At 40.8% G+C, this 25717-nt stretch overlaps 1 protein-coding gene across 3 annotated transcripts; it reads left to right on the forward strand.

The window, feature by feature from the left end:
- Position 1: 1 nt before the first annotated feature.
- Positions 2 to 23176, forward strand: LOC109091237 (mucin-2-like). 3 transcript variants are annotated; one of them, XM_042726924.1, is made up of 11 exons: positions 2 to 5050; positions 5620 to 5681; positions 6247 to 6362; positions 6532 to 6643; positions 6734 to 8927; positions 9218 to 9282; positions 17573 to 17754; positions 17842 to 17954; positions 18061 to 18125; positions 18219 to 18397; positions 22813 to 23176. In XM_042726924.1, exons 1-11 carry the CDS (start codon positions 461 to 463, stop codon positions 22902 to 22904), a joined length of 7770 nt encoding a protein of 2589 aa, XP_042582858.1. In that variant the 5' UTR covers positions 2 to 460; the 3' UTR covers positions 22905 to 23176. The 3 variants fall into 3 exon arrangements, with proteins under 3 accessions (XP_042582858.1, XP_042582859.1, XP_042582857.1); XM_042726925.1 differs by having other exon boundaries at positions 2 to 3822; positions 4252 to 5050; positions 6532 to 8927; XM_042726923.1 differs by having other exon boundaries at positions 6532 to 8927.
- The last annotated feature ends 2541 nt before the right edge of the window (positions 23177 to 25717 follow it).

A 25717-nucleotide genomic window follows, 5' to 3' on the forward strand; every position in this document is an offset into this window, starting at 1 on the left:
AACATCATCCTTACCTACAACAAGTACAGCTCAATCTACAACCCTGGTTACAACAAACTCACCTATAACTACATCACAGGTTACAATTACAGCCCCTCCTACAGAAACAACAACAAAACTTACATCTACAGCTGAACCAACAACCACAACTGATTCATCATCTACAGCTGAACCAACAACCACAACTGATTCATCATCTACAACAGAACAATCAACTACATCTGAACACAGCACCACAACGCAGACAGCAACAACATCCCTATCTACAACAAGTACAGCTCAATCTACAACTGAGGTTACAACAAACTCACCTACAACTGCAACTCTGCTTACAACTCCAGGCCCTCCTACAGAAACAACAACAACACAACTTACATCTACGGCTGAACCAATAATCACAACTGTTTTAACATCTACAACAGAACAATCAACTACATCAGAACAAAGCACCACAACACAGATGGCAACAATATCCCTACTTACAACAAGTACAGCTCAATCTACAAGTGAGGTTACAACAAACTCACCTACAACTGCAACTCTGCTTACAACTCCAGGCCCTCCTACAGAAACAACAACAACACAACTTACATCTACAACTGAACTAACAACCACAACTGCTTCATCATCTACACCTGAACCAACAACCACAACTGTTTTAACATCTACGACAGAACAATCAACTACATCTGAACACAGCACCACAACGCAGACGGCAACAACATCCCTATCTACAACAAGTACAGCCCCATCTACAACTGAGGTTACAACAAACTCACCTACAACTGCAACTTTGCTTACAACTCCAGGCCCTCCTACAGAAACAACAACAACACAACTTACATCTACGGCTGAACCAATAATCACAACTGTTTTAACATCTACAACAGAACAATCAACTACATCAGAACAAAGCACCACAACACAGATGGCAACAATATCCCTACTTACAACAAGTACAGCTGAATCTACAACTGAGGTTACAACAAACTCACCTACAACTGCAACTCTGCTTACAACTCCAGGCCCTCCTACAGAAACAACAACAACACAACTTACATCTACAACTGAACTAACAACCACAACTGCTTCAACATCTACAACTGAACAATCAGCTACATCTGAACAAAGCACCCCAATGCAGACAACAACATCATCCCTACCTACAACAAGTACAGCTCAATCTACAACCCTGGTTACAAAAAACTCGCCTACAACTACATCGCAGGTTACAACTTCAGCCCCTCCTACAGAAACAACAACACAACTTACATCTTCTGCTGAACCAACAACCACAACTGTTTTATCATCTACAAATGAACCAACAACCACAACTGATTCATCATATACAACTGTACTAACAACCACAACTGCTTCAACATCTACAACTGAACAATCAACTACATCTGAACACAGCACCACAACGCAGGCGGCAACAACATCCCTATCTACAACAAGTACAGCTCAATCTACAACTGAGATTACAACAAACTCACCTACAACTGCAACTCTTCTTTCAACTCCAGGCCCTCCAACAGAGACAACGCAACTTACATCTACTTCTGAACCAACAACCACAACTGCTTCAACATCTAAAACTGAACAGTCAACTACATCTGAACAAAGCACAACAACAGAGACAGCAACAACATCACCACCACCTACCACAAGTTCAGCACAATCGACAACTGAGGTTACAACAAACTCACCTACAACTGCAACTCTTCTTACAACTCCAGGCCCTCCAGCAGAGACAACGCAACTTACATCTACTGCTGAACCAAAAACCACAACTGCTTCAACATCTAAAACTGAACAGTCAACTACATCTGAACAAAGCACCCCAATGCAGACAACAACATCATCCCTACCTACAACAAGTACAGCTCAATCTACAACCCTGGTTACAACAAACTCACCTACAACTACACCTCGGGTTACAACTACAGCCCCTCCTACAGAAACAACAAAACTTACATCTACTGCTGAACCAACAACCACAACTGCTTCATCATCTACAAATGAACTAATAACCACAACTGCTTCATCATCTACAACTGAACAATCAACTACATCTGAAAAAAGCACCACAATGCAGACAGTAAAAACATCCCTACCTACAAGTACAGCTCAATCTACAACTGAGGTAACAACAAACTCACCTACAACTGCATCTCTGCTTACAACTACAGCCCCTCCTATAGAAACAACAACAACACAATTTACATCTGCGGTTGAACCAACAACCACAACTGTTTTAACATCTACAACTCAACCAACAACCACAACTCCGTCAACGTCTACAACTGAACAATCAACTACATCTGAACAAAGCACCACAATGCAGACAGCAACAACTACTCTACCTACAACAAATACAGCTCAATCTACAACCCTGGTTACAACAAACTCAGCTATACCTACATCTCAGGTTACAACTACAGCCCCTTCAACAGAAATAACAGAAACACAACTTACATCTACGGCTGAACCAACAACCACAACTTTTTTAACATCTACAACTGAACCAATAACCACAACTGTTTTAATATCTACAACAGAACAATCAACTACATCAGAACAAAGCACCACAACACAGATAGGAACAAAATCCCAACCTACAACAAGTATAGCTCAATCTACAACTGAGGTTTCAACAAACTCACCAAGAACTACATTTCAAGTTACAACTACAGGCCCTCCTAAAGAAACAACAACAACAAAACTTACATCTATTGCTGAACCAACAACCACAATTGCTGCAACATCTACAACTGAACAATCAACAACATCTGAACACAGCACCACAATGCAGACAGCAACAACATCCATACCTACAACAAGTACAGCTCAATCTACAACTGAGGTTTCAACAAACTCACCTAGAACTGCAACTCTGCTTACAACTACAGCCCCTCCTACAGAAACAACAATAACACAACTTATATCTACAGCTGAACCAACAACCACAACTTCTTTATCATCTACAATTAAACAATCAACTACACCTGAACAAAGCACCGCAACACAGGCATCAACACCATCCTTACCTTCAACAAATACAGCACAATCTACAAACCTGGTTACAACAAACTCACCTACAACTACATCTCGGGTTACGACTACAGCCCCTCCTACAGAAACAACAACAAGAAAACTTACATCTACGGATGGATCAACAACCACAACTGCTTCATCATCTACAACTGAAGAATCAACTACATCTGAACAAAGTGCCCCAACACAGACATCAACATCTTCCTTACCTACATCTCGGTTTACAACTACAGCCCCTCCTACAGAAACTACAACAGGAAAACTTACATCTACAGCTGAACCAAAAACCACAACTTCTTCTTCATCTACAACTGAACAATCAACTACATCTGAACAAAGCACCCTAACACAGACATCAACATCACCCTTACCTTCAACAAATACAGCTCAGACTACAACCCTGGTTACAACAAACTCACCTACAACTACATCTCGGGTTACGACTACACCCCCTCCTACAGAAACAACATCAAGAAAACTTACATCTACGGCTGAACCAACAACCACAGCTACTTCAACATCAACAACAGAACAATCAACTACATCTCAACACAGCACCACAATGAAGACAGCAACAACATCCCTACCTATCACAAGTACAGCTCAATCTACATCTGAGGTTTCAACAAACTCACCTACAACTGCAACTCTGCTTACAACTAGAGCCCCTCCTACAGAAACAACACAACTTACATCTACGGGTAAACCAACAACCACAACTGTTTTAAAATCTACAACTGAACCAACAACAACAACTGTTTTAAGATCTACAACTGAACCAACAACTACAACTGTTTTAACATCTACAACTGAACAATCAACAACACCTGAACAAAGCACCACAATGCAGACAACAACAACATCCTTACCTACAAAAAATACACCTCAATCTACAACCGTGGTTACAGCAAACTCACTTACAAGTACATCTCAGTTTACAACCACAGCCCCTCCTACAGAAACAACAACACAACTTACATCTATGGCTGAACCAACAACGACAACTGTTTTAACATCTACAACAGAACAATCAACTACATCTGAACAAAGCACCACAATGCAGTCAACAACAACATCCCTACCTACAACAAGTACAGCTCAATCCACAACTGAGGTTACAACAAACTCACCTACAACTGCAACTCTGTTTACAACTACAGCCCCTCCTATAGAAACAACAACCACACAACTTACATCTACAGCTGAACCAACAACCACAACTGCGTCAACATCTACAACTGAAAAATCAACTATACCCGAACAAAGCACCACAACACAGACAGCAACAACATCCCTACATACAACAAGTACAGCTCAATCTACAACCCTGATTTCAACAAACTCAGCTACACCTACATCTTGGGTTACAATTACAGCCCCTCCTACAGAAACAACAACAACACAACTTACATCTACAGCTGAACCAACAACCATAACTGTTTTAACATCTACGGCTGAACCAACAACCACAACTGTTTTAACATCTACAACAAAACAATCAATTACATCCCAACACAGCACCACAACACAGACAGCAACAACATACCTACCTACAACAAGTACAGCTCAATCTACAACCCTGGTTACAACAAACATGACTGTTACATCAAGCTCAGCTACACAAACGACACAATTCTGCTTAAAAGTGACACAACAGCTGATACAATACTGCTCAGCAACAACTGAAACTCTGTCTACAACCACTGCCAAACCTACACAAAAACCTGACTCAACAAACTCACCTTCATCTGCAACAACAGAATCTATGACTGTTACAATAAACTCAGTCCCTTCCACAGAAACAACAACAACAACAACACAACTTACATCTACGGCTGAACCAACAACTACAACCAGAGCTCAATCAACAACAACCCCAGGCACAACCCAGACAGTTTTTGTTAGTTTTTCCAGCAGTGAAATTTTTGTCTCTGATCTGTCAAATCCAGCTTCAGAAGCATATAAAAACAGAGAAAAGAATGTCAACGATACGGTATGTTGCATGGCAAATATTAAAGGCATGCAGTTAGCACCGCAAGTTAAATAGTAACAAACTCTTTGCATTTGAATGTATTCAGTATTTAATTTTGCACCCTAATGTAAATTTTAGTGCAAACCAGTATCGGGCTTTTTACTCATTTTTATATATATATATATATATATATATATATATTACTCATAACTACAGTAGTTACTCCTTTCAAAAGTAATATTATGACTTTACCTATTACTCCCGGCAAGAACTAATTAATTACACAATTAGTGATATTACTTTTCCATTACACCCCCCCAAAAAATGTGTGATATTTTGCAGCCTGTGAATCTATGAAAGTTTAAAATAAAAAGAGATATCAATAATGTCTGTGCGGCTTGCTCGGCCGATCATATGAGCATAGTTGGGGGAAGACAGGAAAAGAGCTTTAGAAGTAACAAAAAATGCAGACAGTCAATATGGTGGACCAATATGATAATAAAAGTATTAGTGTTAGTGTTGTAGTCTGTGGTTAATTCATAATCGATAACTAAATATTAAACTTGATAATGTCATCCTGTTTCCCACAGTTGACACCATTCTTTAGAAATGCATTGCCCTCCTTCAAAGGACTGGCAGTTATTCAGTTCCGGTGAGTATGTCTTCCCTTTAAATATGAAAACATTTCATTTTCATTTTCTTTGGTTTACTGGAAAATCTAGACAGCTATTTTCTGCTTATTTGTACATTTAAAAAAAAAAAAAAATTTGATGTCCAAACATTCCTTAGGGGTCACATGAAGTGACAGAGGCAACAACATTTGAAAAAAAGAATGTTTGTAAATCTAAAATTGTGTATAATCATTTTAAAACAATTATTATTATTATTATTATTATTATTATTTTTTTTTTAATGAAGCATTTAATACAGGTACACAGGATCTGAAAAGGTAAGTTCACCCAAAAATGAAAATTCTCTCATTACTCACCCTCATGTCGTTCCAAACCTGCTCTCTCACCCTGCATAGACAGCAATGCAACTGCAATGCAGTTTTCATTTTTGGGTGAACTAATGCTTTAATGCCACAAGAAAACTACAGCAAACCAAAAATAGCAGCATAAACACTTCTTCCAAACTTCTATAGCCTAAGTGGTTTCAGTATTGAGCCTTGCATTTAAAAAATGACAATGACTCTCTCTTCTCTTTCCCTTCTGTAGTAATGGGTCAATCATCACTGATATGAATGTGACATTTGGAACCTTACCCAGTGATGTTGAGATAGAAAACACTATTATGAAAGCTAATGCCACTCTCAGTATCACCAGTGTAACAAGTAAGTCAAACAAAGAACATCATCAGTATATAATACAAAAGATTTTACAATGTGTTCTGTGTTTTTATTTAACTAAAGCGGTTGCACTGCTGCATCTTGCTGAAGGTATTTTTCTCAACTTTTATTTTTATTTTTCATATTCTACAAAATAACCAAACCCACACAACAGTATGGAAGCCCTTCACCACAACTACCAAAGCCACTACAACCAGTTCCACTACAATTACAACTACAACCACACCTAACACAACAACAGCAGCAGCAACAACAACAACCACAACATCTACTGCCAATCCTATTACAACAGCAACAACAACAACCACAACATCTACTGTCAATCCGAATACAACAGCATCAACAGCAACCACAACATCTACTGCCAATCCTATTACAACAGCAACAACCACAACCACAACATCTACTGTCAATCCTAATACAACAGCATCAACAGCAACCACAACATCTACTGTCAATCCTAATACAACAGCATCACTAGCAACCACAACATCTACTGCCAATCCTATTACAACAGCAACAACAACAACCACCACCACAACATCTACTGTCAATCTTAATACAACAGCATTAACAGCAACCACAACATCTACTGCCAATCCTATTACAACATCAACAACCACAACATCTACTGCCAATCTTAATACAACAGCATCAACAGCAACCACAACATCTACTGCCAATCTTAATACAACAGCATCACCAGCAGCAACCACAACATCTAATGTCAATCCGAATACAACAGCATCAACAGCAACCACAACATCTACTGTCAATCCAAATACAACAGCATCAGCAGCAACCACAACATCTACTGTCAATCCTAATACAACAGCATCAACAGCAACCACAACATCTACTGTCAATCCTAATACAACAGCATCAACAGCAACCACAACATCTACTGTCAATCCTATTACAATAGCAACAACAACCACAACATCTACTGCCAATCTTAATACAACAGCATCAACAGCAACCACAACATCTACTGTCAATACTAATACAACAGCATCACCAGCAACCACAACATCTACTGTCAATCCTAATACAACAGCATCAACAGCAACCACAACATCTACTGCCAATCCTATTACAACAACAGCAACAGCAACAACAACAACCACAACATCTACTGCCAATCCTAATACAACAGCATCAACAACAACCACAACATCTACTGTCAATCAGAATACAACAATATCAACAGCAACCACAACATCTATTGTCAATCCTAATACAACAGCATCACCAGCAACCACAACATCTACTGTCAATCCTAATACAACAGCATCAACAGCAACCACAACATCTATTGTCAATCCTATTACAATAGCAACAACAACCACAACATCTACTGCCAATCTTAATACAACAGCATCAACAGCAACCACAACATCTACTGTCAATCCTAATACAACAGCATCACCAGCAACCACAACATCTACTGTCAATCCTAATACAACAGCATCAACAGCAACCACAACATCTACTGCCAATCCTATTACAACAACAGCAACAGCAACAACAACAACCACAACATCTACTGCCAATCCTAATACAACAGCATCAACAACAACCACAACATCTACTGCCAATCCTAATACAACAGCTTCACCAGCAACCACAACATCTACTGCCAATCCTATTATAACAGCAACAACAACAACCACCACCACAACATCTACTGCCAATCTTAATACAACAGCATCAACAGCAACCACAACATCTACTGTCAATCCTAATACAACAGCATCACCAGCGACCACAACATCTATTGTCAATCCTATTACAACAGCAACAACAACAACCACAGCATCTACTGCCAATCCTAATACAACAGCATCATCAACAACAACAACCACAACATCTACTGCCAATCTTAATACAACAGCATCAACAGCAACCACAACATCTACTGCCAATCCTAATACAACAGCAACCACAGCATCTACTGTCAATCCTAATAAAACAGCAACCACAACATCTACTATCAATCCTAATACAACAGCATCACCAGCAACCACAACATCTACTGCCAATCCTAACACAACAGCATCAACAGCAACCACAACATCTACTGCCAAGCCTAAAACAACAGCATCAACAGCAACCACAACATCTACTGCCAATCCTAATACAACAGCATCAACAGCAACCACAACATCTACTGCCAATCCTAATACAACAGCAACAACAACAACAACAGCAACCACAACATCTACTGTCAATCCTAATACAACAGCATCAACAGCAACCACAACAACAACCACAACATCTACTGCCAAACCTAATACAACTGTAACAACAACACCCACAACAACAACAACAACAACAACAAAAACAACAACAACAACAACATCTACTGCCAATCCTAAAACAACAGCAACAACAACCACAATAACAACAGCAGCAACCACAACAGCAGCACCAGCACGTCCTCAGCCAACTGTTGCCATACAGATTGTCATTATAGAGGTGTTTGTTCCAGCACTGAAAGACCCTCAAACTCCGGAATTTAAAAGCCTAGCCACAAAAGTAGAGACTATGGTATGTGGCAGAACCAGAAGCATTTGCACAGATACACATAATAATTATTTTATATATATATATATATATATATATATATATATATATATATATATATATATATATAGTAAAATTCTAAAGCAAAACTCTGAATTCAGTTTTTACTTGCCTGAAAGTTTTGGGAAGGAACTTTTTTCAAAATGTTAAATTTTATAATACTCTTAAAAACAGCATGATCTACTTCTGTAAAAATGGAACTGTTTCATAAAATATTAGGAAACATTCCTAAACCTTACTTACTGTTTTCACAGTTTGATGAAGTCTATAAGAAAAAGTTTGGACCTCGTTTCATCAGGACCATCGTGATTGCTTTCATGTAAGTTAAAAGTTTGATTCATTACTTTAAATGATTACTTTGTTCATTTACACTCATGTTTTCAATGTTCACTTACACATCATGCCTTCAATGTCAGACAGTTCGAGTAATTTTTCATGTGGTAAAACTTAAATGGATGCATTTGACACACTTTTATCCAAAGCAATTTACAATGGATTCAATATAATACAGGGGCATCTCAATAAATTAGAATGTCGTGGAAAAGTTAATTTCAGTAATTCAACTCAAATTGTGAAACTCGTGTAATAAATAAATTCAGTGCACACAGACTGAAGTAGTTTAAGTCTTTGGTTATTTTAATTGTGATGATTTTGGCTCACATTTAACAAAAAACCCACCATCTCAACAAATTAGAATATGGTGACATGCCAATCAGCCAATCAACTCAAAACAACTGCAAAGGTTTCTTGAGCCTTCAAAATGGTCTCTCAGTTTAGTTCACTAGGCTACACAATCATGAGGAAGACTGCTGGTCTGACAGTTGTCCAGAAGACAATCACTGACACCCTTCACTGTCACGACACGCACACAAAAAGGTAGATCCAAGTGCAGTATGTTTATTGGGGCAATCCAAAATCAGAAAACATCCAGGCAAAGGTCAATATCCAGGTAATCAGTCCAAAACAAGAAACATAACTCAGGCCAGGAAACACAAACTAGAAGGTGACATACAACAAGGACTCCGTGACACAGACAGAACCAAACCAGGTATATATAGACAGGTGATTACAATACTAACGGGGAATTGGCTGAGTGCAATGATTAATGACCAGGGACAGCTGAGTGCAATGAGCAGTGATGAAACAGACAAGACTATGGGAAATGCAGTTCTGAAGTGGGGTGACGATAATGGGAAGTGAGACCTCTAGTGGACACCCAGGGATACACAGACCAGACACTGTGACATTACCCCCCCTCTAAGGAGCAGCTTCCAGATGCTCCCCAGAACAAAACACCAAAAACAAAACAACGAGACCAGGAGGGAGGTGGACTGGTGGAGGCAGAACAGGGGGAGGGATGGCGGGCCAGGCCCGTGTAGGGGAACTGGGGACCGGCAGCGATGGCTCCCCTGGCAGCCCAGGTGGCTCGGTCAGATCAGGCGGCCATGGTGGACCCGAAAGTTCAGGGGACCACGAGGGACCAGGCAGTTCAGGTGGCCACGGTGGATCAGTCCATTCTCGTTGTGCAGACGGCCAGGGAGGAATTCGCCATTTGAGTGGCCCGAACGGAACCGGCCATTCGGGGAGCCAGTGAGGAGCAGACTGTGGCGATGGCCAGGTCACGGCATTGGACACCGCCTCGGGAACGGCCTTGGACAAGGGCACCGCCTCGGGAACGGCCTTGGACACGGGCATAGCCTCGGGAACGACCTCGGGTTCGGGCACCGCCTCGGGAACGACCTCGGGTTCGGGAACGACCTCGGGCACGGCCTCGGGAGCGGCCTCAGGAACGGCATGGGACAAGGACACCGCCTCGGGAACGGCCCTGGACACGGGCATCGCCTCGGCCTGCGCATCGGGCACCGCCTCGGCCTCCGGAACCGCCTCGACCTCCGGAACGGCATCGGGCACCGCCTCAGCCTCCGGAACCGCCTCGGCCTCCAGAACGGCATCGGGCACCGCCTCGACCTCCGGAACGGCATCGGGCACCGCCTCGACCTCCGGAACGGCCTCGGGCACCGCCTCGGCATCGGTCACCGCCTCGGCATCGGTCACCGCCTCGGGCACCGCCTTGACCTCCGGAACGGCATCGGGCACCGCCTCGGCATCGGGAACAACATCGGGCACCGCCTCGACCTCCGGAACAGCCTCGGGCACCGCCTCGGCATCGGGCACAGCCTCGGGCACCGCCTCGGCATCGGGAACAACATCGGGCACCGCCTCGGCATCGGGCACAGCCTCGGGCACCGCCTCGGCCTGCGGAACAGCATCGGTCACTGCCTCGGCATCGGGCACCGCCTCGACCTCCGGAACGGCCTCGGGCACCGCCTCGGCATCGGGCACAGCATCGGGCACCGCCTCGGCCTCCAGAACCACCTCGAGCCCCGCCTCGGGAACCTCGGGCACGTCCACCTGGACGACAGCGGCCTGCTCGGGAACGTCCTCCTGGACGGCAGCGGCCCGCTCGGGAACGTCCTCCTGGACGGCAGCGGCCCGCTCTGGAACGTCCTCCAGGCTTTGAGGAACGGCAGACGCCTGTCTCCTCCTCCTCCGCCCTCTATGATGGCGAGTCGGTGGCTCCTTGACGGAAGACTCAGGCGTTGAGTCAGCCATCTTGTGGTGTGGCGCAGGGCTGGCGGCCATCTTGTGCTGTGGCGCTGTGGCGCAGGGCTGGCGGCCATCTTGTGCTGTGGCGCAGGGCTGGCGGCCATCTTGTGCTGTGGCGCTGGCTCAGCAGAGGTGACGTTAATACCCTTGGGAACGTCTAGGATCTTGGACAGCATGGCAAAATACCCCAGAAACGTCTCCGTCGCCCTCTCCTCCGCAAACACAGTCTCGGCAGATGAGTGCTTCCTCCCCCTTCTCCGTTCCTGATGGAGAGACGGCGTCTCCGATCCATCCCTCACGAGTCCAGGGTCGAAGGGGAGCCACGGTTGAGAGCGATGTTGCACCTCCTCTCGACCATTCCCTCCTCGGCAACCTCCCCTGGTTCCCCGGAAGACCACCAGGCGAGTTCCCTCAAACCTGCTCCTCTCCCGCTCTGTGGCTGGGGGAGAATCCTCGAAAAACATATCACTGGATCTAGGTTGTGACGGAGTCCTTCTGTCACGACACGCACACAGAAAGGTAGATCCAAGTGCAGTATGTTTATTGGGGCAATCCAAAATCAGAAAACATCCAGGCAAAGGTCAATATCCAGGTAATCAGTCCAAAACAAGAAACATAACTCAGGCCAGGAAACACGAACTAGAAGGTGACATACAACAAGGACTCCGTGACACAGACAGAACCAAACCAGGTATATATAGACAGGTGATTACAATACTAACGGGGAATTGGCTGAGTGCAATGATTAATGACCAGGGACAGCTGAGTGCAAGGAGCAGTGATGAAACAGACAAGACTATGGGAAATGCAGTTCTGAAGTGGGGTGACGATAATGGGAAGTGAGACCTCTAGTGGACACCCAGGGATACACAGACCAGACACTGTGACATTCACAAGGAGGGTAAGCCACAAACATTCATTGCCAAAGAAGCTGGCTGTTCACAAAGTGCATGTTAACAGAAAGTTGAGTGGAAGGAAAAAGTGTGGAAGAAAAAGATGCACAACCAACCGATAGAACTGCAGCCTGATGAGGATTGTCAAGCAAAATCGATTCAACAATTTGAGTGAACTTCACAAGGAATGGACTGAGGCTGGGGTCAAGGCATCAAGAGCCACCACACACAGACGTGTCAAGGAATTTGGCTACAGTTGTCGTATTCTTCTTGTTAAGCCACTCCTGAACCACAATCAACATCAGAGGCGTCTTACCTGGGTCAAGAAGAAGAACTTGGACTGTTGCCCAGTGGTACAAAGTCCTCTTTTCAGATGAGAGCAAGTTTTGCAATTCATTTGGAAACCAAGTTCCTAGAGTCTGGAGGAAGGGTGGAGAAGCTCATAGCCCAAGTTTCTTGAAGTCCAGTGTTAAGTTTCCACAGTCTGTGATGATTTGGGGTGCATTGTCATCTGCTGGTATTGGTCCATTGTGTTTTTTGGAAACCAAAGTCACTGCACCCATTTACCAAGAAATTTTGGAGAACTTCATGCGTCCTTCTGCTGACCAGCTTTTTGAAGATGCTGATTTCATTTTTCAGCAGGATTTGGCACCTGCATACACTGCCAAAAGCATCAAAAGTTGGTTAAATGACCATGGTGTTGGTGTGCTTGACTGGCCAGCAAACTCACCAGACCTGAACCCCATAGAGAATCTATGGGGTACTGTCAAGAGGAAAATGAGAAATAAGAGACCAAAAAATGCAGAAGAGCTGAAGGCCACTGTCAAAGAAACCTGGGCTTCCATACCACCTCAGCATTGCCACAAACTGATCACCTCCATGCCACGCCGAATTGAGGCAGAAATTAAAGCAAAAGGAGTCTCTACCAAGTATTGAGTACATGTACATAATTGAACATACTTTCCAGAAAGCCAACAATTCATTAAAAAATGTTTTTATTTATTTTATTTTTCTTATTGGTCTTATGAAAGTATTCTAATTTGTTGAGATTGTGAATTGGTGGGTTTTTGTTAAATGTAAGCCAAAATCATCACAATTAAACAGACTTAAACTACTTCAGTCTGTGTGCATTGAATACATTTACATTTAGTAATTTAGCAGACGCTTTTAGCGTCTTACAAATGAAGACAATGGAAGCAACCAAAATCAACAAAAGAGCAATGATATACAAGTGCTATAACAAGTGTCAGTTAGCTTAACGCAGCACATGTAGCAAGGGCTTTTAAATAATATACTGTAATAAATAAAAAGAAAACCGATAGAATAGAAAAAGAATAGAGCAAGCTAGTGTTAGATGTCTTTTTTTTGCTTGTTAAATGTTTAATAAATGAAAAGAAAACAGAATACAAAAAGATTAGAAAGCTAGTTAGATTTTTTTTTAAAGAATAAAATTTAGAATAGTGAATGCTAAAGTTGGAGGGTCAAATAAAGATGGAAGAGATGTGTTTTAAGCCGATTCTTGAAGATGGCTAAGGACTCAGCTGCTCGGATTGAGTTGGTCATTCCACCAGGAGGGAACATTTAATTTAAAAGTCCGTAAAAGTTACTTTATGCTTCTTAGGGATGGCACAATCAAGCGACGTTCACTTGCAGAACACAAGCTTCTAGAGGCACATAAGTCTGAAGTAATGAATTTAGGTAAAGGGGTGCAGAGCCAGTGGTGGTTTTGTAAGCAAACATCAATGCCTTGAATTTTATGCGAGCAGCTATTGGTAGCCAGTGCAAACTGATAAACAGAGGTGTGACGTGTATTCTTTTCGGCTCATCAAAAATGTATCTTGCTGCCGCATTCTGGATTAATTGTAAAGGTTTGATAGAACTGACTGGAAGACCTGCCAAGAGACCATTGCAATAGTCCAGCCTGGACAGAACAAGAGCTTGAACAAGGAGTGCAGCATGTTCCGAAAGAAAGGGCCTGATCTTCTTGATGTTGAATAAAGCAAATCTGCAGGACCGGAGGGTTTTAGCAATGTGGTCTGAGAAGGTTAGCTGATCATCAATCATAACTCCAAGGTTTCTGGCTGTTTTTGAAGGAGTTATGGTTGATGTGCCTAACTTGATGGCGAAATTGTGAAGAAACGATGGGTTTGCTGGAACCACGAGCAGTTCTGTCTTGGCAAGGTTGAGTTGAACGTGATGGTCCTTCATCCAGCAAGAAATGTCTGTTAGACAAGCTGAGATGCGAGCAGCTACCGTCGGATCATCAAGATGGAATGAGAGGTAGAGTTGAGTGTCAGCAGCATAGCAGTGGTATGAAAACCCATGTTTATGAATGATAGAACATAATGATGCCATGTAGACAGAGAAGAGAACTGGTCCAAGAACTGAGCCCTGAGGCACCCCAGTAGTTAGATGTTGCGACTTGGACACCTCACCTCTCCAAGATACTTTGAAGGACCTATCTGATAGGTAAGACTCAAACCACTGGAGTCTGGTTCCTGAGATGCCCTTTGCCAGTAGGGTTGACAGAAGGATCTGGTGGTTAACAGTGTCAAAAGCAGCGGACAGATTGGATTTTGCTCTTGCCAGTCTTAGGGCTTCAATAACTGAGAGCAAGGCAGCCTCAGTTGAATGTCCACTTCTGAAGCCAGATTGGTTGCAGTCAAGGAGGTTGTTCTGTGTGAGAAAGGCAGAGACTTGGTTGAACTTAGCTCGTTCAAGTGTTTTTGCAATGAAAGGAAGAAGGGAAACCGGACTGTAGTTCTCTAAGAGTTGGGTTGAGGGTGGGTTTCTTAAGTAGTGGAGTTATACGAGCCTGTCAAAATGTTGAGGAAAAATCACCAGTGTGGAGGGATATGTTAATGATGTGAGTGAGTGCAGGTCCAACTTCATGAGAAATGGCTTGAAGGAGATTAGATGCAATAGGATCAAGCAGACAAGCAGTAGGATGATTAGAAAGGATTAGTTTAGAGACTTCTGCCTCAGAGAGTGAAGAGAAGGATGTGAATGAGTGTATGTTTGCTGGTGAGATGTGCTTGACAGATTGTGGTGTGGAAAATTGTGCACTGATATTTTTAATTTTATTAATGAAAAATGTGGCAAAGTCGTCAGCTATTAGAGTTGATGCAGGAGGGGGAGGAGGACAAAGGAGCGAGGAGAATGTTTTAAAAAGCATGAGAGAGTTAGACGAATTGTTAATTTTGTTATGGTAGTATATCCTTTTAGCAGTGGAGACATTAGCAGAGAAAGAGGAGAGGAGTGACTGATACACATTAAGGCCAGTAGTATTTTTGGATTGGCGCCACACCCTTTCAGCAGCTCTAAGCTTAGAACGATGTTCGCGTAGAACATCAGATAACCAAGGGGCAGAAGGGGTGGTAGGGGCTGGCCTGGAAGACAAGGGGCAAACAGTGTCTAAACAAGATGTAAGAGTGGAGCAGAAAGTAGCAGTAGCACTGTTAGCATTAAAAGATGCTAACAGTTTAGGGGAAGGAAGCGATGATGAAACTAAAGCAGATAGCCGGGAGGGTGAGAGTGAGCGTAGGTTACGTCGTAAGATGACATGTGGAGGGGTAAGTGATGTGTCAGGGACCATGTTGAGGTTAAGAGTGAGGAGGAAGTGATCCGAGGTGTGCAGTGGAGTAACCAGTACATGATCAGTGGAGCAGTGTCGTGTGTAAATAAGGTCCAGTTGGTTATACTGATTTGTGAGTAGCAGTAGTTGACACTTGGTTGAAAACAAAAGAGGCAAGCAGAGTGTGGAAGTCTGCAGCCTGAGGTTTTTTTAGGTGGATGCTGAAGTCTCCAAGCATAACTAGGGGAGTACCATCCTCAGGAAAGGTTGAGGGCAGCACATCTTATTCATCCAAAAATTACATAGTGGTCCTAGTGGTCGATAAACAACTACAAAATGGATTTTAAGAGGGTAGGTAACAGTAACTGAATGAGATTCAATATTTAATAGGCAAGGCAAGGCAAGGCAAGTTTATTTATATAGCACATTTCGTACACAGTGGTAATTCAAAGTGCTTTACATAAAAGAAGGTAAAATAATCATGAAGAAAAATAATAACCAAAATAAAACAAGCAATTTTAAAAAAAACATAAAACAAGCAATTTTAAAACATTGGAAATGATTTAAAAATTGACTTATTTAAAATGAATTTAAAAACAGTTAAAAATAGAAAATGATTTTACATAGAATACAGTGAATATGTAAAATACAGTGCAATCAATTCGGACATCGCACAGTGCTCATTCAACAAATGCACAGCCAAACAGATGAGTTTTGAGTCTAGATTTAAATGTGACTAATGTTTTAGCACATCTGATCTCTTCTGGAAGCTGATTCCAACTGCGGGCGGCATAGTAACTAAAGGCTGACTCCCCTTGTTTTGTGTGAACCCTCGGTATTTCTAACTGTCTCGATCCTAATGATCTGAGTGCTCTGTTAGGTTTATATTCAGTGAACATATCTGCAATATATTTGGTCTTAGGTCATTGAGTGATTTATAAACGAGTAAAAGTACTTTAAAATCAATCCTAAATGTAACTGGAAGCCAGTGTAAGGACCTGAGGACTGGTGTGATATGCTCAGATTTTTTGGTTCTAGTCAGAATCCTGGCAGCAGTGTTCTGGATGAGCTGCAGCTGTCTAATGAGTTATACTGAGTTATACTGAGTTATAATGAGAATACATGAGTTTCACAATTTGAGTTGAGTTACTGAAATAAATGAGCTTTTCCACAACATTCTAATTTATTGAGATGCACCTGTATGTTTGATCAGTTTACACACTCCCTGGGCTAAAAGAGCTATACTCAAAGCTTAAACTCTAAATTTGTTTTGATATGTTGTCATTTATTTATATGACTACACTCACTACTGCCAACAGCATAAAATCTGGCAAGATTTTCTCTCCTTTATAAAAGTTTATAAAATTTAGTTTTATTTCGTTTTCCTAACCATTTACGGTTATGTCAAGTTGCACTTTAAAAAAATAAATAAATAATAAATAATCTGCTTTCTTCCATCTCTGCATCACAAACCAAGACTGAGATCATATGTATGGATGTAAATATAAACTGTAAAACTTACCTTTTCTTTCCAGAGCTGTTGCCAGGACCCGGGCAGACTCAAACGTACAGGCGGAGGTTAAGTTAGTGTTTAGTGAAGTGTCCACTGAACCAATCCCCAGCAACACCGACATTGTGGAGACTCTAAAAGAAGCAGCTGCTAATTCAACTGGAGGCTTCAACCTCACCCTTGATGCCACCTCTATTACTGTCATTAGTACGGTGATTTAGACCAGATTTCTAGAAAAATTCTGTGAAACTACTTGTTCTTTAATTATCAATTTTTTTTTTTTTTTTTTTGTAGAATCAGTGCAGATAATTCCGCTGACCATCCTCACCAATGGAACCTTTGTGGCTGCTCTTTCAAATAAAAGTTCTACTGAATTTCAGAACAGGGCTTCGATGATAAAAACAGGGGTGAGTGTGACGTTTCTACTTTCTAGTTTCTACTATCCAAATGAATTATGGGAAACATGCTTTTACAAAAGAAAGCCAATTTTGACAAACAACTCTTGTTTTGCAGCTCGAACCTTTTTTCCTGACTGATTACCCTGCATCATTCAGCACCATATCCGTAACAAACTTCAGGTATGAATATGCTGGTGCTTTCTTGAATATAGCTGCTGGTTCAACATAACACACAGTTTTCATTGATGAATCTTGATTCCAAACTCTCTCCAGTGATGCCAGTGTAAAATTAAAGAGTGTGCCCAAGATCCAAAACAGCATGGATGTTGTATTTGGAGCGGACGCTGCTCTACCCAATAGCACCCAGATAGTGAACACTGTAGTTCGAGCAGCCAGAAACAACACATTACCCTTCCAGATCTTCACTTCTTCAATTATAATAAATGGAACAGGTGAGTGATACACTTCAATCTTGCACTGCAGTGAAATATTTTGAACTCAGATGAGTAATTTTTCTACTTTGTTTCAGAGGGGAACCGTCAGGGCCCTCTAGGCCCTCAAGGAGGGCTTAAACTATTATTTACAATTTTTAAAAACAATATTTACAATTTTTTATAAATCCTTTAAAACAAACTTTTAAATATTATTTTAAGAAAAAGTCATAATTGCAAACATTTTCATCAATTTACAATTTAACAATCATCATCTAAATAAAATTAATACAGTTTCTGTGGATATAAACTCTTCAGATCTGCATATTCATTGAATGTGTTAAATAAACAGTGTTCATTTTCTCCATATTTGAATGCTTCCGCCTAGCGTTTGTGGCTCTGTGATTGGTGTTCTAGCAGTAAAATTACAGAGGGCCAAGCAAGTCAATCATTGGGAGTGCAATTTCAAGTGGTAGAAAAACTGACCTTTCCTCTAGATGGGCAGGTCTTATCACTAATTTTATGACAAGTTCCGCCCGCTGTGGGATCTGTAAGGGAAAAACAATATTTTATATATATATATATATATATATATATATATATATATATATATATATATATATGTATATATATATATAACACACACAGGTGCATCTCAGTAAATTAGAATGTTGTGGAAAAGTTCATTTATTTCAGTAATTCAACTCAAATTGTGAAACTTGTGTATTAAATAAATTCAATGTGAACACACTAAAGTAGTTTACTGTACTGTAATTTTACTGTACATGTACTCAATACTTGGTAGGGGCTCCTTTTGCTTTAATTACTGCTTCAATTCGGCGTGGCATGGAGGTGATCAGTTTGTGGCACTGCTGAGGTGGTATGGAAGCCCAGGTTTCTTTGACAGTGGCCTTCAGCTCATCTGCATTTTTTGGTCTCTTGTTTCTCATTTTCCTCTTGACAATACCTCATAGATTCTCTCTGGGGTTTAGGTCTGGTGAGTTTGCTGGCCAGTCAAGCACACAAACACCATGGTCATTTAAGCAACTTTTGGTGCTTTTGGTAGTGTGGCAGGTGCCAAATCCTGCTGGAAAATGAAATCAGCATCTTCAAAAAGCTGGTCAGCAGAAGGAAGAATAAAGTGCTCCAAAATTTCTTGGTAAACTGGTGCAGTGACTTTGGTTTTCAAAAAACACAATAGACCAACACCAGCAGATGACATTGCAACCCAAATCATCACAGACTATGGAAACGTAACACTGGACTTCAAGAAACTTGGGCTATGAGCTTCTCCACCCTTCCTCCAGACTCTAGGACCTTGGTTTCCAATCGAAATACAAAACTTGCTCTCATCTGAAAAGAGGACTTTGGATCACTGGGTAACAGTCCAGTTCTTCTTCTCCTTAGCCCAAGTAAGACGCCTCAGGAGTGGCTTAACAAGAGGAATACAACAAATGTAGCCAAATTCCTTGACACGTCTGTGTGTGGTGGCTCTTGATGCCTTGACCCCAGCCTCAGTCCATTGCTTGTGAAGTTCACTCAAATTCTTGAATCGATTTTGCTTGACAATCCTCATAAGGCTGCGGTTCTCTCGGTTGGTTGTGCTTCTTTTTCTTCCACACTTTTTCCTTCCACTCAACTTTCTGTTAACATGCTTGGATACAGCACTCTGTGAACAGCCAGCTTCTTTGGCAAATGAATGTTTGTGGCTTACCCTCCTTGTGAAGGGTGTCAATGATTGTCTTCTGGACAACTGTCAGATCAGCAGTCTTCCTCATGATTGTGTAGCCTGGTGAACCAAACTGAGAGAACATTTTGAAGGCTCAGGAAACCTTTGCAGGTGTTTTGAGTTGATTAGCTGATTGGCATGTCACCATATTCCAATTTGTTGAAAAAGTGAATTGGTGGGTTTTTGTTAAATGTGAGCCAAAATCATCACAATTAAAAGAACCAAAGACTTAAACTACTTAAACCACTAGTGTGCACTGAATTTATTTAATACACAAGTTTCACAATTTGAGTTGAATTACTGAAATAAATGAACTTTTCCACGACATTCTAATTTATTGAGATGCACCTGTATATATATAAATATCGACCGAACTAGCTATCATTCACGTCACGGTGTAAGCCACACATTATGTAAGCGAGGACATTTATTGGGCCTCTGTGCCAATAATAATATTATTTATTATAAACACTGCTAGTGTCTGTCCTTAATTTGTTTTGCTGTGAGCACTGTCATGATGTGCTGGCTTATATGAAACAATACATTTGTTGGGTTTGTGCACAGACCGATTGTGTGATGATGCATTTGTAATGAGGATTTTCATTTGACTTAAATTTAGCTATATTTTATTATGGTGATATCAGTCACTCTCGCTGCGCTGTTTTTCTAGTTGCATTTCTGAAAGGCAGTCGCACACCATTAAACCTTTAATATATTCTCCAAACAGTCAAAAGTTCACTTAAAGAATGAGCAAAAGGAGTCAATAAGTTTGAAGTTCACAGATTCAAATAACAGCAAACGGAATGACGAAGTGTGATCTATTTCTGTCTACCGACTAGGAGGTCCTCCTGCTTACATGAAGCACAGTCTTTATTAGTGCCACAGAAAGACAAGCATTTCACAGAAAAAATGCACAATAATTTAGGTCAAATATGATGTACTTTAATGGAAAACTATAAAACACAATGCTCTGTGTTGCGGCAGGATTTTGAACAGTGCCAGAGTCGAAGCTGGGATGCGTGGACAGTCGCCGGTGTTTGACTCTGTTCGAACAGCACTGTGCTTCTCGTCTGGTGTGTGGCTGCCTTAAGGCTGGATTAGGAATTGTTAAAGCTGACTTAGAAAACGGGGGTAGGGGGAGAGGGCCTAGGTTCAAGAGTCGTGGTTCACAGTTGGCTGCTTCTTTGTTTACTGGAATTGTACAGGGTTTCTGTGGGTTTTATGAAGTTAAATTTGAGAGTGAAACATTGTCTTAACAAGTGTAACTTATTTGCATTTTGCTGTACTGCACAAATAGAAAGTTTTGTGCAATAAGTGATCAGTTCCATTTTTTGTGGAATCACTGCAGAAAGTTCCATTCACAATCTAGCCTAACGTAATCTTTGTGGCTACTTGCTCAAATACAAGATCTGTTGAATTTCAGAATAGGGCATCAATGATAAAACCTGAGATATTAGCACGTACACATGTCCTAAAAAAAATTTGCAGGGCCATAATTTTGTTGCAGACTGCAAATAATTTTACTCATTCCTGTTTTACTCATTCTCATTCCATTTTACTCATTCCAGTTCCTGCTTATAAAGTGGGAAATTAAAACATTCAAACTGAATTTCTTGCATTGAAACTGTGCACTTTTTTGGTTCCACTTTTGGCATTCTACTAACTAAAAGTAACAACATTCATATACTCTTATGTTAATGAGTTAGTTCAACCAAAAATGAAAATTCTGTCATTAATTACTCACCCTCATGTCGTTCCAGACCATTGATTATCTTCAGAACACAAATTAAGATATTTTTGATGAAATCCGAGAGCTATCTGACCCTCCATAGATAGCAAGGGTCCTCCCACGATCAAGGCACATAAACGTAGTAAGGACTCAAAGCAAACAAAAATAACTTTATTCAACGATTTCTTCTCTTCTGGTACTGTCCATTGCAATTATCGACGCATATGGTGTGCCTTGTTCACAAGCAGAGAAAAGCAATGTGCATACATCGCTAATGGTAGAGGACTGTCCTGGGAGAGAAGAAATCGTGGAATAAAGTTGTAATGTCCCTTTTTTGCCTTATTTTGGCTTTGATTTATTTTGCCTTGACTGTGGTTGAACCCTTGCTATCTATGCAGCGTCAGAGAGCTCTCGGATTTGATCAAAAATATCTTAATTTGTGTTCCGAAGATAAGAGTTTTCCAGGTTTGGAACGATATGAGGATGAGTAATTAATGACAGAATTTGCATTTTTGGATGAACTAACCCTTTACGGTTAGCAGAACAAGTTACTTGTAGAATGACAAAACTGGACTATCGAAATAAATGGTAACCCTAGATTTGTTTAAATAGATAAAATGCAAAACAGAATTAAATTTGAAATTGAATCAAGTCAAACTGCCTTGCATTATTGTGTAGGTTATTGCTCAACAAAAATACACAATCTTGTGTCCACATTGTTCACTTTCAGGTTTTTATTAACCTAGTATTTTCACAAGCAAATTTCAGAAGATAAGTCAGTTATCGCTAATAACATCAGACAGGAATAACAATTATCCACAATAATGAGATTTAAATTCTTAACGCAGAGAATGAATGCTAATATAAACAAGCACATGGATTTTTAGAGTTCAAACTTAAAGTGTTTTTGCTTTAGGCAACACTTTAAAAGGTCAGCGAATGATAATTTCTGTCTGTTTTCTTCTCTTTGTAATGCAGAATATTCATCAGGTGAAGTCAGCAGCAGGATCAGTGTGTTGACCACTTCGTTCCTGGTTATGGTGTCACTTCTGGTTCCATGGTTTAACTGACCTTAACCACTCATGACAAGATAACTGATTCAGCCACTCTGAATCTTGCCTTTTATGTCTGTTCAAATGAAGGACTCAACTTAAGGATGAATGTAGCTAGTGATGCTATTTAATTAGTAGGAATGAAAGTAAAAATGTAAATAATCCTATTCTCAGCACTTTAAACTAGATCAAAACAATAATGGATTCCAAATCAGTTCTGGATCTGTATGTAAACAATCAGTATTGTATAAAGCACTATATAAATAAAGGCAAATATAAATGTATATAAATGTACCTGCATGTTTTCATAGATTTACTTCAGAACCCATCATTGTGCACCATAGACAGAAAAATAACTACTGTGCATATTTAAAATAAACCCTATTGACACTCAGACTTCCAGTTTTGCCACCTCCGAAATAACCATGTTGTGAAGCAGGTATTTGATGGCAGACTCAAAATGTAAAGGCTGAACCAATAAAAATATGTTGGCTAAAATACTAGCGCAGATGAAGGCCATGAGCATATATGCTGCTGGTAAGCTAGAGAGAATAGAAGTATTGGTAAAAGACATTAAGGAAGTGGTTAAAAGCCTTGAGAGCAGAATAGAGGAATCAAAATGAAAGATAAGCACATCTGAAGATCGTGGGAACAGAACTGAATGATTTTTGGCATAAATGCTAACAAAACAACGCTAACTAGAAGAAAAATGTTGATTTATGATTGCGCAGGTCAAACATCCGCATCTATGGAGTCGCTCAGAGATATCACATCATCCGTTAGCGTACTTTACGGTCACATACTTGCCAGTCTTGGTTATTAGACTGAGGTAATTGACTAATTAGATGGCCGATCCTATGCTCACTCGTTCTAAAAGTACTTTTATTTAGTCCCCATAGATCTGTACAAACTTGAATAAAGAAACATTATCTCTAATCAGAGGTATGCTCAATATTATAAGCAGGAAACATGCAACGTCCTCAAATTCGTCATTTCAAACAATGGCTATGTCCAAAAGCCTAGGCAGCTGACTTGCTGACTTGCTGCCTAATGAGGCAATGACTTTGAAGGGAGCGTCTTTGCACAAAGGCACCTCATGAAACGGATTTCAGACAGGCTTCTGAGGCAACGTAATGGCTAAATGATCTACAACCATAGATGAAAATAGGTAAGGGGGAAAAAAGGTGAGAAACAGGAGCATACTCCAAATGTTTTTTGTTTTTTTCCCAAACCCCTCCTTTGCGTGATCGGTCTCATGTTCATTTCACCTCGACTGTAATGCCTGATTAAGCAGCATTTGTTAGCACAGTGCTGCTTTGTGTACAGCGTTACTGCTGTTTTTACCGCTCCAAAAGTGGCACCTAGTGGCAAACAATGAATTTGCATTTTCATTCAGACCAATGCAAAAAGACGAACAAGTGGGCGGGCAATAAGCTAATGTTTCATGTTGCCATTTGGGATTCGTTTTTAAAAATACTTGTTTCAATGATTCAGAGTCAACTCTTTCTTTTGAGAGATCCAGCGGGCACCTTGATATCAATTTGATATCAAATATTAGTCAAGATTTGATCAAGATGCTGTAACATCATTTTAAATTAGTTTGGATGGCAATTTCTTCTAGTAGTAATTGGCTGAAAATAAGAAGTTAAAGGGTTAGGCCCTGAGGTCAGCCCTTTAATCCCACACTGAAATTGGTTTAATGTATATGTAGGCCAATATGTTTGAGGTTCAGTTTACTTAAAATAAACGTCATGTCAAGTTTTGGATGTCAGTTTGATTTGCATAATTGACCTGTTTATTATTATTATTTTATTTTTATTTTTTTACGTACATTTTTATGTCAGTTTGATGCCTTTTCATTTCAACAATTGCCCACTAGGAACTTTATACACTGCACTTTCAGATTTAAAACTTTGCAGAATGTTTCAATTTACTTAGAGCTGTGTTACACACTGCATGAAAGGTAATAAAAAAATAATAATTAAAGAAATTCCATAATAGAGGCACTTAAAGTAACTACAAATGAGCATGTAAAACAAATATAAAATGTACAAAATTTTTGAGGCAGGAAGCATTTTTTTTTTTCAACATGCAGCAAAATAAATGCCCAATTGGCTGTGAACTTTTTTTATGTATGCAAAATGACTTTTTATCTCAAATATTGTTCACAAATCTGTCTAAATCTGTGTTAGTGAGCACTTCTCCTTTGCCGAGATAATCCATCCACCTCATAGGTGTGGCACAACAATGGGCCTCAGGATCTCGTCATGGTATCTCTGTGCATTCAAAATGCCATCTATAAAATGCACCTGTGTTCGTTGTCCATAACATACGCCTGCCATACCATAACCCCACCTCCACCATGGGCCACTCAATCCACAATGTTGACATCAGCAAACCGCTCACCCACACGACACCATACACGCCGTCTGCCATCTGCCCTTTACAGTGAAAACCGGGACTCATCCGTGAAGAGGACACCTCTCCAAAGTGCCAGACGCCATTAAATGTGAGCATTTGCGGTTACGACAACGAACTGCACTTAGGTCGAGACCCCGATGAGGATGACGAGCATGCAGATGAGCTTCCCTGAGACTGTTACTGACAGTTTGTGCAGAAATTCTTTGGTTATGCAAATCGATTGTTGCAGCAGCTGTCCGGGTGGCTGGTCTCAGACGATCTTGGAGGTGAAGATGCTGGATGTGGAGGTCCTGGGCTGGTGTGGTTACATGTGGTCTGCGGTTGTGAGGCCAGTTGGATGTACTGCCAAATACTCTTAAACACCTTTGGAGACTGCAGGAATGTCCACCAGCTCTGATGGACATTCCTGC

The sequence above is a fragment of the Cyprinus carpio genome, chromosome B7 (genome assembly GCF_018340385.1).
Source record: "Cyprinus carpio isolate SPL01 chromosome B7, ASM1834038v1, whole genome shotgun sequence".
Taxonomy (NCBI): domain Eukaryota; kingdom Metazoa; phylum Chordata; class Actinopteri; order Cypriniformes; family Cyprinidae; genus Cyprinus; species Cyprinus carpio.

What these genes read in the sequence shown, in the direction of transcription:
- LOC109091237 (XM_042726923.1), top strand. Translation starts at nt 461, where the DNA reads ATGGCAACAATATCCCTACTTACAACAAGTACAGCTCAATCTACAAGT. An exon ending in CTTCGATGATAAAAACAGGG is followed by an intron (nt 17,955 to 18,060) that starts GTGAGTGTGACG and finishes CTTGTTTTGCAG; the next exon opens with CTCGAACCTTTTTTCCTGAC. An exon ending in AATTATAATAAATGGAACAG is followed by an intron (nt 18,398 to 22,812) that starts GTGAGTGATACA and finishes TTTGTAATGCAG; the next exon opens with AATATTCATCAGGTGAAGTC.